The 15,609-nt window shown below is 54.7% G+C and overlaps 1 protein-coding gene across 18 annotated transcripts in view; it reads left to right on the top strand.

The window, feature by feature from the left end:
* The window catches only part of TEAD2 (TEA domain transcription factor 2), a 48,029-nt gene that overhangs the window by 24,728 nt on the left and 7,692 nt on the right, over positions 1-15,609 (top strand). For 2 of the 18 annotated variants that reach the window (XM_035287092.3, XM_035287089.3), the window contains exons 1-8: positions 59-84; positions 2,856-3,093; positions 3,453-3,517; positions 5,706-5,768; positions 9,454-9,561; positions 9,667-9,725; positions 12,957-13,021; positions 15,446-15,588. In XM_035287092.3, the coding sequence (XP_035142983.1) occupies positions 2,862-3,093; positions 3,453-3,517; positions 5,706-5,768; positions 9,454-9,561; positions 9,667-9,725; positions 12,957-13,021; positions 15,446-15,588 (735 nt within the window). In that variant the 5' untranslated portion in view covers positions 59-84; positions 2,856-2,861. Of the gene's footprint in view, positions 1-58; positions 3,094-3,452; positions 3,518-5,705; positions 5,769-8,909; positions 8,922-9,453; positions 9,571-9,666; positions 9,726-12,956; positions 13,022-15,445; positions 15,589-15,609 lie in introns of those variants that run through there. The other 16 variants (XM_054249337.2, XM_035287083.3, XM_035287086.3 and 13 more) reach the window with 16 other exon arrangements.

The raw sequence follows: 15,609 nt of genomic DNA, 5'->3' as shown, positions 1-15,609 counted from the left end.
CCACTTTTCCCAAACAAAGCTCCCGGCAACTTTCTCCCTCGCAGCGCCCCGCCCGCCCGCGGCTCCCCAGCCCCTGGCCGGGAGGTAGGAAGGCACCAGCGGGAGTCGGGGATCCTGCTTTGGGGTGTGTGAGTTGGGGTGGGGAGTGGATGGTTAGGAGGTGAGCCGTGCGTTTGCGGGACCCTCTCCGAACGGCTTGCCGCCCTCTTTTTGCCCGGGGCCCGGAGTTTGCGCCCCAGACCAAGCCTTAGTGAGGATTGGGAACTCTGGTCGGAGTTAGGGTGCCTGCGGCTGGGTCTGAGTTTGGGCGTGCGCATAGGAGCGGGTGCAGGGCCGAGGGCGCTGGCGGGGTGTGGGGCGTGCGAGTGTCTGCGCGGTGTCACTTTGGAGTGAGAACGACCCAGTGTGTAATCTTGGGGGCATCTGGTCCTTCTTACGGAGAAGGGAGGGTCTCTGGGGTGGCCGAGGGGAGGTGACGGGGCTTTCTGGATCTTAACTCTTGCCTCTTTGTAGGTTTAGGGTCTGGGGCGGGAAATTAGGGGGACCTTTCTTACCCGGCTCCACCGTCCCTTTGTCTGGCCACATGGGGGAGGGCTGGGCTGGGATTTTGGCCTACGGGGGTCCTGAACGCCGCAACGTCAGTGGGCTTGGCCTGGGGTCTTTGTCTGCTAGGGTCTGCGGGAGGAGGGTTATGGGGGCTTGGACTCTGGGGTCCTGGGAAAGCTGTGGAGGACATGGAGCCTCCGGGGAGGCGGGATCTGACTGTATTGGAAAAAGTTTTCCCTGTTCCCGGCCTCCGGAAAGTCGCTGGGAACTTGAGTTGGATCTGAGCCCAGGGCGCACGGGGGAGGGGAGGAGAGGGGCGGGGCCCGGGGCCGGAGGGGAGTCGCCCTGGCCGGCCGGCCCCTCCCCTGATGGGGGTTGTGGGAAGCTGGGGGAGGGGACGCCTGGGCCCTTTGTTCTGGCTCTCCTGATGGCAGGGCGCCCCTGTCCCTCAACCTGGTTCTGTGGGTCTCTCCTGGTCTCGGCCTCTGCTGCCCTGAGTCTCTGTCCCTGCCGTCTCTAGGCCTCCCTCCCTCTATCTGGGTCTCTTGTCGCCCTCTCTCTGGATCTCTTTCTCTTTCTCTCTCTAGGTCTCTGTCCCCCACTTCCCCCCTCCCCACCAACATCTCCTCTGTGGGTCTCTGTCTCCCTCTCTCTCTTGGTCTCTGTCCCCCCCTCTCTCTTGGTCTCTGTCCCCCTCTCTCTGGGTCTCTGTCTCCCCCACTCTGGTCTCTGTCCCCTTCTCTCTCTTAGTCTCTGTCCCTCTCTCTCTGGGTCTCTTCCCCCCTCTCTCTGGGTCTCTGCCCCCCTCTCTGGGTCTCTGTCACCCTCTCTCTCTGGGTCTCTGTCCCTCTTTCTCTCTGGCTCTCTATCCCCCTCTCTCTCTGGGTCTCTGTCCTCCTCTCTCTCAGGGTCTCTCTCTGTCCCTCTCTCTCTCTGGGTCTCTGTCCCCCTCTCTCTCTGGGTCTCTGTTCCCCTCTCTTTCTGGGTCTCTGTCCCCCTCTCTCTCTGGGTCTCTGTCCCTCTCTCTCTCTCTGGGTCTGTCCTCCTCTCTTTCAGGGTCTCTGTCCCCCTCTCTCTCTGGGTCTCTGTCCCCCTCTCTCTCTGGGTCTCTGTCCACCTCTCTCTCTGGGTCTCTGTTCCTCTCTCTCTCTGGGTCTCTGTCCCCCTCTCTCTCTGGGTCTCTGTCCCTCTCTCTCTCTGGGTCTCTGTCCCCCTCTCTCTCTGGGTCTCTGTCCCCCTCTCTCTCTGGGTCTCTGTCCACCTCTCTCTCTGGGTCTCTGTTCCTCTCTCTTTCTGGGTCTCTGTCCCCCTCTCTCTCTGGGTCTCTGTCCCTCTCTCTCTCTGGGTCTCTGTCCCCCTCTCTCTCTGGGTCTCTGTCCCCCTCTCTCTCTGGGTCTCTGTCCCTCTCTCTCTCTGGGTCTCTGTCCCCCTCTCTCTCAGGGTCTCTGTCCCCCTCTCTCTCAGGGTCTCTGTCCCTCTCTCTCTCTGGGTCTCTGTCCCCCTCTCTCTCAGGGTCTCTGTCCCCCTCTCTCTCTGGGTCTCTGTCCCCCTCTTTCTCAGGGTCTCTGTCCCTCTCTCTTTCTGGGTCTCTGTCCCCCTCTCTCTCAGGGTCTCTGTCCCCCTCTCTCTCTGGGTCTCTGTCCCTCTCTCTAGGCCTCCTCTCAATCTTACTGGGCCCCTCTTTCTTGTCACAGCTGCTGCTCACATCCTCGCACCTGTTCTCGGGGTGGGACTGGGAAGGTCTCACCACACCCTCCTTTCCTGATAGTAGCTCTTGCCTCCTGTCTTTTTTCAACCCATAGTTCATACCCTAACCTTTAGCCCTCATGGCCCTTGGCATTCCTCTGGGGTAATCACTCTAGTGTAATCAACGTGGTTGACTTCATCACAATTCAAGTTCCTCTGCAAACTCAGAGAACACTGTCATTCTTGGCTTTCCCAGAATCCAGCTCCTTCTCCTCCCTCAGCCTCAGGAGTCCAGACCCCAGCCCCTCCTCCCTCAGACTCAGGAGTCCAGGCCTCAGCTCCTCCACTCTCAGACCCAGGAGTCCAGACCCCCAGCCCCTCCTCCCTCAGACTCAGGAGTCCAGGCCCCAGCTCCTCCACTCTCAGACCCAGGAGTCCAGGCCCCAGCTCCTCCTCCCTCAGACCCAGGAGTCCAGACCCCCAGCCCCTCCTCCCTCAGACCCAGGAGTCCAGGCCCCCAGCTCCCTCCTGCAGACCCAGCGGTCCAGAGGCCCAGCCCTCTCAGCTTCAAGACCCTGGAGGGTGGGGTTCGAGGGAAGCTTGCTGAGTTCTGTGTTCTCCAGGCCCAGATGGGGGAACCCCGGGCTGGGGCCCCCCTGGATGATGGCAGCGGCTGGACGGGCAGTGAGGAAGGCAGTGAGGAGGGTACCGGTGGCAGTGAGGGGGCCGGGGGTGATGGGGGCCCGGATGCAGAGGGGGTGTGGAGTCCAGACATTGAGCAGAGCTTCCAGGAGGCCCTGGCCATCTACCCACCCTGCGGCCGCCGGAAAATTATTTTGTCCGATGAAGGCAAGATGTATGGTGAGTCTGCTCCTGTCTTTTTCCCCGCCCCCCACCCCCCATGAATAATGACAGCTGCTCATGGGAACATTTATTACAGCCTCGCAATGACTCTGAAGTAGGCGCTAGCATCACCATTGCACAGATGAGGAAACTGAGGCACAGATAGGTTAAGTGATTTGCTTATGGTCACACAGAGCTAGTGTGTGATGGAGCTGGGATTTGAACCCAAGCAGTATGGCTTCCATGTAGCTGAGGAAGGGGGCCACAGCCAGTTACTGCAGACCTTTGGGGACCCTTGCTATCTCTTCTTCCCTGGTGTCCTTGCTGTGGGGAAGTTCTGCTGAAGGTCTAACTCTGTTCCTTCTTTGAATCCTCAGGTCGGAATGAACTGATCGCCCGCTACATCAAGTTGAGAACAGGGAAGACCCGAACTCGAAAACAGGTCTCAGAACTGACTTGTGGGCTTCCGTCTGGGATGGGCCGGTCTTAGGGTCATCTTCCTATGGGCAGGTTCAGGTTCAAGGAAGAAACTGGTTCCTGGCCCGGCACGGTGGCTCATGCCTGTAATCCCAGCACTTTGTGAGGCTGAGGTGGGCGGATCACCTGAGGTCAGGAGTTCAAGACTGGCCTGGCCAACATAGTAAAACCCCGTCTCTACTAAAAATACAAAAGTTAGCCAGGTGTAGTGGCAGGCGCCTGTAATCCCAGCTACTCAGGAGGCTGAGGCAGGAGAATCGCTTGAACCTGGGAGGCAGAGGTTGCAGTGAGCCGAGATCATGCCATTGCACTGTAGCCTGACGGACAAAAGTGAGACTGAGTCTTAAAAAAAAAAAAGGCGGGGAGGGGCGGGGCGCAGTGGCTCACATCTGTAATCCCAGCACTTTGGGAGGCCGAGGTAGGCAGATCGCCTGAGGTGGGGAGTTTGAGAACAGCCTGACCAACATGGAGAAACCCCGTCTCTACTAAAAATACAAAATTAGCCGGGGTGACACATGCCTGTAATCCCAGCTACTCGGGAGGCTGAGGCAGGAGAATTGCTTGAACCAGGGAGGCAGAGGTTGCTGTGAGCCAGATAGCGCTACGGCACTCCAGCCTGGGCAACAGGAGCGAAAACTCTGTTAAAAGAAAAAAAAAAAAAAAGAAAAGAAAAGAAGCTAGTTCCTGTGCTTTCATCTGTCTTCTTGGTGTGTGCATTAGTCCACTGGCGTTGCTATGAAGAATTACCTGAGGCTGGGTTATTTATATATTTGTTTATTTATTTTTTGAAATGGAGTCTAGCTCTGTCACCCAGGCTTGGGTGCAGTGGAGTGATCTTGGCTCACTGCAACCTCCACCTCCCACTTCTTAGCCTCCCGAGTAGCAGGGATTACAGGCATGCACCACCATGCCCGGATAATTTTGTATTTTTAATAGAAATGTTTGTCTTTCTCCATGTTTGTCTTAGGCTGGTAAACTCCCAACCTCAGGTGATCCGCCCGCCTCGGCCTCCCAAAGTGCTGGGATTACAGGCGTGAGCCACTGCGCCCAGCCTAAACAACCAGATATTGAGTGAACTGAGAGAGAAGTCACTCGTCATCAAGGAGATGGTGCTAAGCCATTCATGAGGGGTTTGCCTCCATGACCCGATCGCACCAGGCCTCACCTCCAGCACTGGAGATCGCATTTCAGCATGAGATTTGGAGGGGACGCCGGGCGCGGTGGCTCACGCCTGTAATCCCAGCACTTTGGGAGGCTGAGGCGGGCGGATCACGAGGTCAAGAGATCGAGACCAGCTTGGCCATGGTGAAACCCCGTCTCTACTAAAAATACAAAAATTAGCCGGGCGTGGTGGCACGCACCTGTGGTCGCAGGTACTCGGGAGGCTGAGGCGGAAGAATCGCTTGAACCCAGGTGGAGGTTGCAGTGAGCCGAGATTGTGCCACTGCACTCCAGCCTGGCGACAGAGTAAGACTCCGTCTCAAAAAAAAAAAAGAGATTTGGAGGGGACGAACATCTGAGCTGTATCAGCATGTCTGTTAGCGTGCTCTCACTGTGCCTATGTGGGGATCGATCGTTTTTCTAGCAGTTGCGTTCGAGCCAGCGGAGCCACAGAGAGCATGGTGGAGGGAAGGAAGCCTGGGTGGGATGGGCCCGGGAGGATCCGTGGTGTTCGTCAGCTCCTTTGTGGACATTTGTGTTGGCATGCTCCAGAGTTGGTGCTCATCTTCAGTGTGGTTTTTTTTTTTTTTTTTTGAGACAAAATCTCACTCTTGTCGCCCAGGCTAGAGTGCAATGGTGGAATCTCGACTCACTGCAACCTCTGCCCCTGGGTTCAAGCAATTCTCCTGCCTCAGCCTCCCAAGTAGCTGGGATCACAGGCATGTGCCACCACGCCCAGCTAATTTTTGTATTTTTAGTAGAGATGGGGTTTCACTATGTTAGCCAGGCTGGTCTCGAACTCCTGACCTTGTGATCCATCTGCCTCAGCCTCCCAAAATGCTGGGTTACAGGCCACCGCATCTGGCCTTGTCTTCAGTGTGTTTGTCACCTTTCCTGTTCCAGCAGCTCAGTGAGGCACCTGAGGGGAGAGAAGGGACAGAGCACAGGGCAGGAGCCGCGGCCTAAATCTGCTTCTCTGTTGATCCTTCCAGGTTTCTAGTCACATCCAGGTTTTGGCCCGAAGGAAATCGAGGGAAATACAGTCCAAGTTGAAGGTAGGGACCAACGGAGACATCCTAAGAGGGGGACAGAGACTTGTCGGGAGAACTGAGACCCAGAGAGAGATGGACAGAGACCCAGAGACAGAGGGAGACAGAGACCGAGAGAGAGGGGGACAGAGGCCCAGAAAGAGAGAGCGACAGAGACTGAGAGAGAGGCGGACACAGGCCCAGAGAGAGGGGGACAGAGACCCAGAGAGAGAGGGGGACAGAGGCCTAGAGAAAGAGGGGGACAGAGACCCAGAGAGGGGGACAGAGACCCAGAGAGAGAAGGGGACAGAGGCCCAGAGACAGAGGGGGGCAGAGACCCAGAGAGAGAGAGGGACAGAGGCCTAGAGAGAGAGAGGGACAGAGGCCCAGAGAGAGAGGGGGACAGAGACCCAGAGAGAGAGAGGGACAGAGGCCCAGAGAGAGAGGGGGACAGAGACCCAGAGAGAGAGGGGGGACAGAGACCCAGAGAGAGAGGGACAGAGGAATAGAGGCCCAGAGAGAGAGGGGAATAGAGAGCCAGAGAGAGGGGGGGACAGAGACCCAGAGAGAGAGGGACAGAGGCCCAGAGAGAGAGGGGGACAGAGACCCAGAGAGAGAGCGGGGGACAGAGACCCAGAGAGAGAGGGACAGAGGCCCAGAGAGAGAGGGGGACAGAGACCCAGAGAGAGAGGGGGACAGAGACCCAGAGAGAGAGGGGGACAGACGCCCAGAGAGAGAGGGACAGAGGCCCAGAGAGAGAGGGACAGCGACCCAGAGATAGGGATAGATACACACACAGAGAGAGGGACAGAGACCCAGAGAGAGAGGGACAGAGACACACACACACAGAGGGACAGAGACACAGAGAGAGAGAGGGACAGAGACCTCAAGTGAGGGACCTCTGGACGGGACAGGGCGTGCAGACATCTTGGGTGAGAGTCAGTGGCCACAAAGGGAGCTGGATAGGGACGGTGATGCAATGGCTGAGACCCTGGGCAGGGAGCGGCGGCATGGAGGGGCTCAAGGTTTTGCTCAGGACGGCGGGAAGGATGAGCCGTCAGTCCTCTCCCTTGGCTACTGTTCCTGTCCCCTCCCTTCCCTCAGCTCCTGTCCCTCCTTTCCCTCTTCCTGGTGGTCTCATTCTTCCCCCTCTTCCCCTCTCGCGCTGTGAAGGCGTCTTCGTCTCCCCTGGTTTCTTTGCTCGTTTCCTGGGCTTCGCGTGGCCCGCCTACTCTTTGTGACCATAAATCTTCACTTCCTGGTGGAGATTCCGTCCGTTTTCTTCTCCTCATCCTTCGGATTTCCTGGCTCCTCCTGGCCTGGGACCCTCATTTTCTTCCCCTTCTGGGTGTACAGGGTTTTTCTGTCTCTTTTTCTGGACTTGAGGACAGTCGTTTTCTGGTGTGTGTGTGTGTGTTGGGATGGGTGAGTGTGTGGTGTGTGTGTGGGTGTGTGGTTGTGTGTGTGTTGGGATGGGTGTGTGTGTGGTGTGTGGGTGTGTGGTTGTGTGTGTGTTGGGATGGGTGTGTGTGTGTGGTGTGTGTGGTATGTGGGGATGGGTGTGTGTGTGTGGTTGTGTGTGTGTTGGGATGGGTGTGTGTGTGGTGTGTGTGTGGGTGTGTGGTTGTGTGTGTGTTGGGATGGGTGTGTATGTTTGTGGTGTGTGTGGTATGTGGGTGTGGGGATGGGTGTGTGTGTGTGGTTGTGTGTGTTGGGATGGGTGTGTGTGTGTGGTGTGTGTGGTATGTGGGTGTGGGGATGGGTGTGTGTGTGTGGTTGTGTGGTTGTGTGTGTGTGGGGATGGGTGTGTGTGTGGTTGTGTGTGTTGGGATGGGTGTGTGTGTGGTGTGTGTGTGTTGGGATGGGTGTGTGTGTGTTTGTGGTTGTGTGTGTGTTGGGATGGGTGTGTGTGTGGTGTGTGTGGTATGTGGGTGTGGGGATGTGTGTGTGTGTGTGGTGTGTGGTATGTGGGTGTGGGGATGTGTGTGTGTGTGGTGTGTGTGGTATGTGGGTGTGGGGATGTGTGTGTGTGTGTGGTGTGTGGTATGTGGGTGTGGGGATGTGTGTGTGTGTGGTGTGTGTGGTATGTGGGTGTGGGGATGTGTGTGTGTGTGGTGTGTGTGGTATGTGGGTGTGGGGATGGGTGTGTGTGTGTGTGGGGTTGTGTGTGTGTTGGTGTGTGGTTGTGTGTGTGTTGGGATGGGTGTGTGTGTGGTGTGTGTGGTATGTGGGTGTGGGGATGGGTGTGTGGGTGTGTGTGTGGTGTGTGTGGTATGTGTGTGTGTTTGTGGTGTGTGTGTGGTGTCGGTGTGTGTGTGGTGTGTGTGTTGGGATGGGTGTGTGTGGTGTGTGTGGGTGTGGGCGTGTGGTTGTGTGTGTGTTGGGATGGGTGTGTGTGGTGTGTGTGTGGGTGTGGGCGTGTGGTTGTGTGGGTGTGGGCGTGTGGTTGTGTGTGTGTTGGGATGGGTGTGTGTGTGGTGTGTGTGTGGGTGTGGGCGTGTGGTTGTGTGTGTGTTGGGATGGGTGTGTGTGTATATGGTGTGTGTGGTATGTGGGTGTGGGGATGGGTGTGTGGGTGTGTGTGTGGTGTGCGTGTGGTGTGTGTGGTATGTGTGTGTGTGTTTGTGGTGTGTGTGGTGTGTGTGTGTGTTTGTGGTGTGTGTGGTGTGGCTGTGTGTGTGGGAATGGGTGTGTGTGTGGTGTGTGTGTGTGGTGTGTATATGTGTGGGGTGTGTGTGTGGGTGTGGGGATGGGTGTGTGTGTGTGTGTGTTTTAAATACCCAGAAGCTTTCCCTTTCTTTCTCTCTAGATCTGAAACCCTTCCTTTTCGTCCTGTTCTCAGCCTTCTCTCTTACCTATCGGTTCTGTCTGGATGAGGAAACATTCACCTCATCTTCCCACTGGCTCTGAAATTCTCATTTCCTGTCGCCTGGACATCTGCGAACTTTCTGACTTTCCTTGTTCTGCAAACCCTCATCGATGTCTTTCTGGGCAGGGAGCCCCTTTTCCCCTCCAGGGCTGGCCACCTCCACTTCCCCTGGGATTGCTCAGCTCAGAGTGGCGGGGCCGTGCGGGCGGGTAGGGCAGGGAGGTGGGGGAGTCCGGGCCACACTTCCTAAGTCATGTTTTCTTTCCTCCTTTGGCACCCTCCCCCACCCCCATGGGCAGGCTCTGAATGTGGTAAGTCCCCCTGCCCATCCTACCACCCATGTTCACGCCGGGTTCAGACTAGTACCCCGTCCTGAGTAGGGGCAGAGGGCTACGGTGAGAGGCTCAACCCTCCCCCAACCCTTTGCCTTTTTTTGGAGACAGGGTCTCGCTCTGTCACCCAAGCTGGAATGCAGGGGCGTGATCTCCACTCACGGCAACCTCTGCCTCCTGGGTTCCAGCGATTCTCATGCCTCAGCCTCCCTAATAGCTGGGATTATGGTCGTGCACCATCACACCTGGCTAATTTTTGTATTTTTAGTAGAGACGGGGTTTCACCATGTTGGCCAGACTGATCTTGAACTCCTGACCTCAAGTGATCTGCCCACCTTGGCCTTCCAAAGTGCTGGGATTACAGGCATGAGCCACCATGCCCAGACACCAACCCTTTGCCTTGACTCCCCACCTCTGCACCTCCCCATTCTCGCCCCATCTCAGCATTGTTCCCCTCTTGCCATGTTGACTGGCATGCCCCACTTACGGGAACTTCCACCTCTTCCTCCAGGACCAGGTTTCCAAGGACAAGGCTTTCCAGACAATGGCGACCATGTCCTCTGCCCAGCTCATCTCTGCACCTTCCCTGCAGGCCAAACTGGGTCCCACCGGGCCTCAGGTGGTCCAGGTTGGGGACTGTGGGACTTGGGGGCAAAGGGGGATGGCTGGGGCTGCAGCTGTCCACAGGGGACTGACTAACCATTTTTCTTTTTGTCCTCTCCAGGCCTCTGAGCTTTTCCAGTTTTGGTCTGGGGGCTCTGGGCCCCCCTGGAATGTTCCGGAGTGAGTACTGTGTGTTCTGGTTCTGCACCTGCTCCCCACCCTCACAGCCCGACAGAGACCACTCTCACTCCACCTTCTAGCTCCCATCTCCCCGCCTTTTATTTATTTACTGAGATGCAGTCTTGCTCTGTTGCTCAGGCAGGGGGTCAATGGCATCATCTCAGGTGATTCTCCTGTCTCAGCCTCCTGAGTAGCTGCAATTACAGGTGCCCACCACCATGCCCAACTAATTTTCAGTAGAGATGGGGTTTTGTCATGTTGGCCAGGCTGGTCTCGAACTCCTGGTCTCCATAGATTCGCTCACTTTGGCCTCCCAAATGCTGGGATTACAGGGGTGAGCCACTGCGCCTGGCCCATCTCCCTTTTGAACACAGAGTGTTTTTGAACACAGAGCTAGGATTTGAATCCTAGCTCTGCCCTTATTGGTTATAGGCCTTTGGGTAGGTGACTTCAGTGCTCAAAGCCTCCGTTTCCTCATCTCTAAAATGGGAATAATTGGGCCAGGCGCAGTGGCTCAAGCCTGTAATCCCAGCACTTTGGGAGGCTCAGGCGGGTGGATCACGAGGTCAAGAGATCGAGACCATCCTGGTCAACATGGTGAAACCCCATCTCTACTAAAAATACAAAAAATCAGCTGGGCACTGTGGCGCGTGCCTGTAATCCCAGCTACTCGGGAGGCTGAGGCAGGAGAATTGCCTGAACCCAGGAGGTGGAGGTTGCGGTGAGCTGAGATCGCGCCATTGCACTCCAGCCTGGGTAACAACAGCGAAACTCCGTCTCAAAAAAAAAAATAAATAAATAAAATAAAATGGGAATAATAATAGTAGCTCCCGCACTGTGTTGGCGTTGGAATAAATGAGGTTTTTTTTTTTTTGAGATGGAGTCTCAACTCTTGTCACCTAGACTGGGGTACAGTGGCACAATCTTGGCTCACTGCAGTCTCCATCTCCTGGGTTCAAGCAGTTCTCCTGCCTCAGTCTCCTGAGTAGCTGGGACTACAGGAGCCTGCCACTATACCTAGCTAATTTTTTGTTTTTTTTAGTAGAGGTGGGGTTTCACCACGTTGGCCAGGCTGGTCTTGAACTCCTGACTTCGTGGTTTGCCTGCCTCAGCTTCCCAAACGGCTGGGATTACAGGCGTGAGCCACCGCGCCCAGCCTGGAATAAATGAGTGTAACGTGGACAGTGATGAGAATGGGAGCTGACACATAATAAGTACTCAGGACTAGGTCTGAATTGGGATAGGGAGGAGGTCCCTGGTCAGAGATAGGAGGAGGGATGGGAAGGAAGGAGGAGGGATGGGAAGGAAGGAGGAGGGATGGGAAGGAAGGAGGAGGGATGGGAAGGAAGGAGGAGGCAAGGATGGCGTCTTCGCTGACTGGTGAGTGGAGTTGGTGGGGCTGTCTGGAGATGGCCGTCTGGGGAAGAGCAGGTTTGGGGATAAAATGAGCTCAGCATGGCGGGTCGCGGTGGCTCAGGCCTGTAATCCCAGCACTTTGGGAGGCTGAGGCGGGCGGAACACACGGTCAGATTGAGACTATCCCAGTCAATATAGTAAAACCCCATCTCTACTAAAAATGCAAAAATTAGCTGGGCGTGGTGGCGTGTGTCTGTAATTCCAGCTACTCGGGAAGCTGAGGCAGGAGAATCGCTTGAACCTGGGAGGCAGAGGTTGCAGTGAGCCGTCATTGCACCACTGCACTTCAGCCTGGGCAACAGAGTGAGACTCCGTCTCAAAAACAACAAAAAAAGGGAGTACAGTGACAGGCTGTGGGATCCAGACTGGGAGAGAAGGAAGGTCACTGGGGAGCTGCTGCTGAATGGGGACATGGAAAGCATCAGGTCAAGTCCCTGGGGGGGCGAAGGTTTGCAGGGGAGGGTGCTGAGCTGGAAGGTAGGGGGTTGGGCAGGCACCGCGCTGAGCCTGGGGTTTCCGCTTTCACGGAGCTGTTAGTTAAATGGGGTAAATAAGTGTTAATCAAATCATCACCTGCATAAACAAAACTGGAGTGTGTGAGCTGCTGTGAAGAACCACAGCAGGTTCTGGGGTTGAGGAGAAAGTTCTAGGGGTTTCTCTGACAAGGTAACATCGAAGCCTGGGTAGGACTTAGCCAGGTGAAGAATGGGAGTGGGAGGCTGGGTGGGGTGGCTCAGGCCTATAATCCCAGCACTTTGGGAGGCCAAGGCAGGTGGATCACCTGAGGTCAGGAGTTCGAGACCAGCCTGGGCAACATGGTGAAACCGTCTGTAGTATGAGATTTCTGTCTCAAAGAAAAAAAAAGAATGGGAGTGGGAATATATTAGGCAGAGAGAATAGTTTGTGACAAGGTCCTGAGATAGGAGATCTTGCTGGGTTCCAAGAAGGCAGAGGAGCCCAGTCCAGTATTTGCTGAGGCCTGCTAAGTGCCTGATTCTGTGCTTGGTTTGGGGGTCACAGCAGTGAGTATGACAGGTGGAATCCTTGCCTTCATGGAGCTTCATATGTTTGGGGCTGGGAGGGGACAGACAATAAACATACAGACGAAGAATTAATAAGAAAAGGAGGCCGGGTGTGGTGGCTCTTACACCTGTAATCCTAGCACTGGTTTCTTTTTTCCTCTTCTTTTTTTTTTTTTTTTTTTGAGATGGAGTCTTGCTCTGTCACCCAGGGGTGTAATGGCATGATCTCGGCTCACTGCACCCTCTGCCTCCCAGGTTCTAGCAAATCTACCTCAGCCTCCTGAGTCACTGGGATTACAGGTGCCTGCCACCACACCAGGCTAATTTTTGTATTTTTAGAAGAGATGGGGTTTCAGCATGTTGGCCAGTCTGGTCTCGAACTCCTGACCTCAAGTGATCCACCCACCTCGGCCTCCCAAAGTGCTGGGATTACAGGTCTGAGCCACCATGCCTAGCCGGTTTCTCTTCTCTTTCCGACATTTTGTGAGAGATACCAAAATGTCATCACCAAGAGCCTGAGATACCGGGCTGAGACTGACCTGGGTTCAAGTCCCTGCTCCGCTGCGTCTCAGCTGTGTGACTTTGGGCAGGTCAGTTGACCCTCTGTACCTCAGTTTCCTCCTTTGTACAATGAGAAGAGCAGTGATTCTACCTACCTCATGGGCTGTGAGGCTTCCTTGAGATTGTGCACAAAATGTCTTAGCACAGGGTCTGGCTTGTGGCCTCTGTCTACATTTGCTGGTAACATTAGCATCTTTCTACCTGGCTGACCCCGGCTTCCTTTCTCTCTCAGCGTGAAGCCATTCTCACAGACACCGTTCTCCTTGTCACTGACTCCCCCATCTACTGACCTCCCAGGTAAGATCCTTCGGTCCACCCTCCCTTGTCTTCCCTCTCTCTCTTCGACCCCTACTGCCTTTCTTCAACCTTCCGTCAACTGGGGAGAACATTCTTTTTTTTTTTGGAGACGGAGTCTTGCTCTGTTGCCAGGCTGGAGTACAGTGGTGCGATCTCGGCTCACTGCGACCTCTACCACCCGGGTTCAAGCAATTCTCCTGCCTCAGCCTCCCCAGTAGCTGGGACTACAGGTGCGCATGACCACGCCCAGCTAATTTTTGTAATTTTATAGAAATGGGATTTTACCATGTTGGTCAGGATGGTCTCAATCTCTTGACCTTGTGATCTGCACGCCTTGGCCTCCCAAAGTGCTGGGATTACAGGCGTGAGCCACCGTGCCTGGCCAGTTGGGGGATACATTCTTACTGAAGGCCAGCTTTGAGGCAGGGTGCGTGTGTTGTGGGCAGGGGAGCAGGGGGTTGCTGGAGAGCTGAGTGGTGGAACGTGTGATGGTTAAGAGCGTGGTCTTTGTAGCCATGCACACTGGATTCGTGTTCTGCCACTGGCTAGCTTATGAGACACTGGGGAGGTGTGTTCGTCAAGATGCTTTCACCTGCAAATGATAGAAATCCAAATCAAGCTAGCTGAAATAACATTTCAAAAAAGAAGAGGCCCGGTGTCGGGGCTCATGCCTGTAATCCCAGCATTTTGGGAGGCCAAGGTGTGTGGATCACCTGAGGTCAGGAGTTCAAGACCAGCCTGGCCAACATGGTGAAACCCCGCCTCTACTGAAAATAAAAAGATTAGCCAGGTTTGGTGGCATGCGCCTGTAACCACAGCTTCTCGGGAGGCTGAGGCAGGAGAATTGCTTGAACTTGGGAGGCAGAGGTTGCAGTGAGCTGAGATTGTACCATTGCACTCCAGCCTGGGTGACAGAGTGAGATTCCTTCTCCAAAAAAGAAAAAAGAAAGAAAGAAAAATTTATTGATTTATTGGTTCCAGTAACTGATAATTCAGAATTGTGGTTTCAGGCATGGCTGGATCCAGCAGCTCAAGTGATGGCATCAGAAATTACTTTGATCTGCTTTCCACTGTGGTGGCTTCATTTCCAGGCAGACTCAGCTACTTGACAGCAAAGATGGCTTCTGGAAGTCCATGCTGATATGGCTCTGAGAACTCAGATCAGTGAAAGAGGGAGTCCCTAGTTCCCTTAGTTTCCATCGATTTATCAATTAGGAATACTTTTGGCTGCAAGTAACAGAAGACCCAAATTGACAGTGCCTTAAATAGTAAAAGCATTCATGTCTTGAGTCCACACACTAAAAAGTCAGGAGGTGGGCTGTTCTCACGTGGGCTTAGCAATATCAGGGCTGGCATCTCTGTAGTTCCCCTGATGTCTGTCTGATTGTCCCAAGATGGCTGTGGCAACTCCAAGCACCATATCTGTGTTGGTGCATTTGCATTGCTATAAAGGAATGCCTGAGACTGGGTGATTTAAATGGAAAGGAGGTTTTTTTGGTTCACAGTTCTGCAGGCTGTACAGAAAGTATGTTGCCAGCCTCTGCTTCTGGTGAGGCCCTCAGGAAGCTTAGGATCATGGTGGAAGGGGAAGGAGAGCCACCATGTCACATGGCGAGAGGGAGCAAGACAGTGAGGCCGGGCTCCTTTAAACAACCAGCTCACATCAACTCAAAGAGTGAGAACTCACTCATTACTGTTTAGGGAGGGTACCAAGACATTCATGAGGGATCAACCCCCACGACCCAAACACTTCCCATCAGGCCCCATCTCCAACCTTGGGGATCACATTTCTTTCTAATTTTTTTTTTTTTTTTGAGTTGGAGTCTTGCTCTGTCCCCCAGGTTGGAGTGCAGTGGTGTGATCTTGGCTCACTGCAACCTCCACCTCCTAGGTTCAAGCGATTCTCCTGCATCAGCCTCCCAAGTAGCTGGGATTACAGGCACCTGCCACCACGCCCGGCTAATTTTTTGTATTTTTAGTGGAGATGGGGTTTCACCATGTTAGCCAGGATGGTCTCAATCTCCTGACCTTGTGATCCACCTGCCTTAGCTTCCCAAAGTTCTGGGATTACAGGCATGAGCCATGGCCAGGGATCACATTTCAACATGAGATTTGGAGGGGACGAATATCCAAACCATATCAGTGTCCCAAGCAGGACTTGGCCACGGCCAAAAGCTTTCTCCTCCCAAAGTTCTGTCTTTTTCATTCAGGAAGAAACTCCTTCCCAGAAGCCCCCCAGCAGATTTCCCCTAACGTCTCATTGGCTAGGACTGTGTCACATGGCCACTTCTAACTGCAAGGGAGGCTGGGAAAGTGAGTATTTAGCTTTTTCAGCTTCTGAGTGGAGGCAGGCAAGAGACAACAGTACCTGATGTATTCAATAAATGTTAGCAATCTGTATTGTTCTTTCTTCTCTCTCTCTAGGGTATGAGCCCCCCCAAGCCCTCTCACCCCTGCCCCCACCTGCCCCATCACCCCCAGCCTGGCAGGCTCGGGCCCTGGGCACTGCCCGGTTGCAGCTGGTAGAGTTCTCAGCCTTTGTGGAACCGCCGGATGCAGTTGATTCTGTGAGTGAAATTTAGGTATAG

This window comes from Callithrix jacchus, chromosome 22, assembly GCF_049354715.1.
Source record: "Callithrix jacchus isolate 240 chromosome 22, calJac240_pri, whole genome shotgun sequence".
In the NCBI taxonomy this organism is placed as follows: domain Eukaryota; kingdom Metazoa; phylum Chordata; class Mammalia; order Primates; family Cebidae; genus Callithrix; species Callithrix jacchus.
Note: the sequence above shows the minus strand (reverse complement) of the source record. Positions and strands in the feature narration are given on the sequence as shown.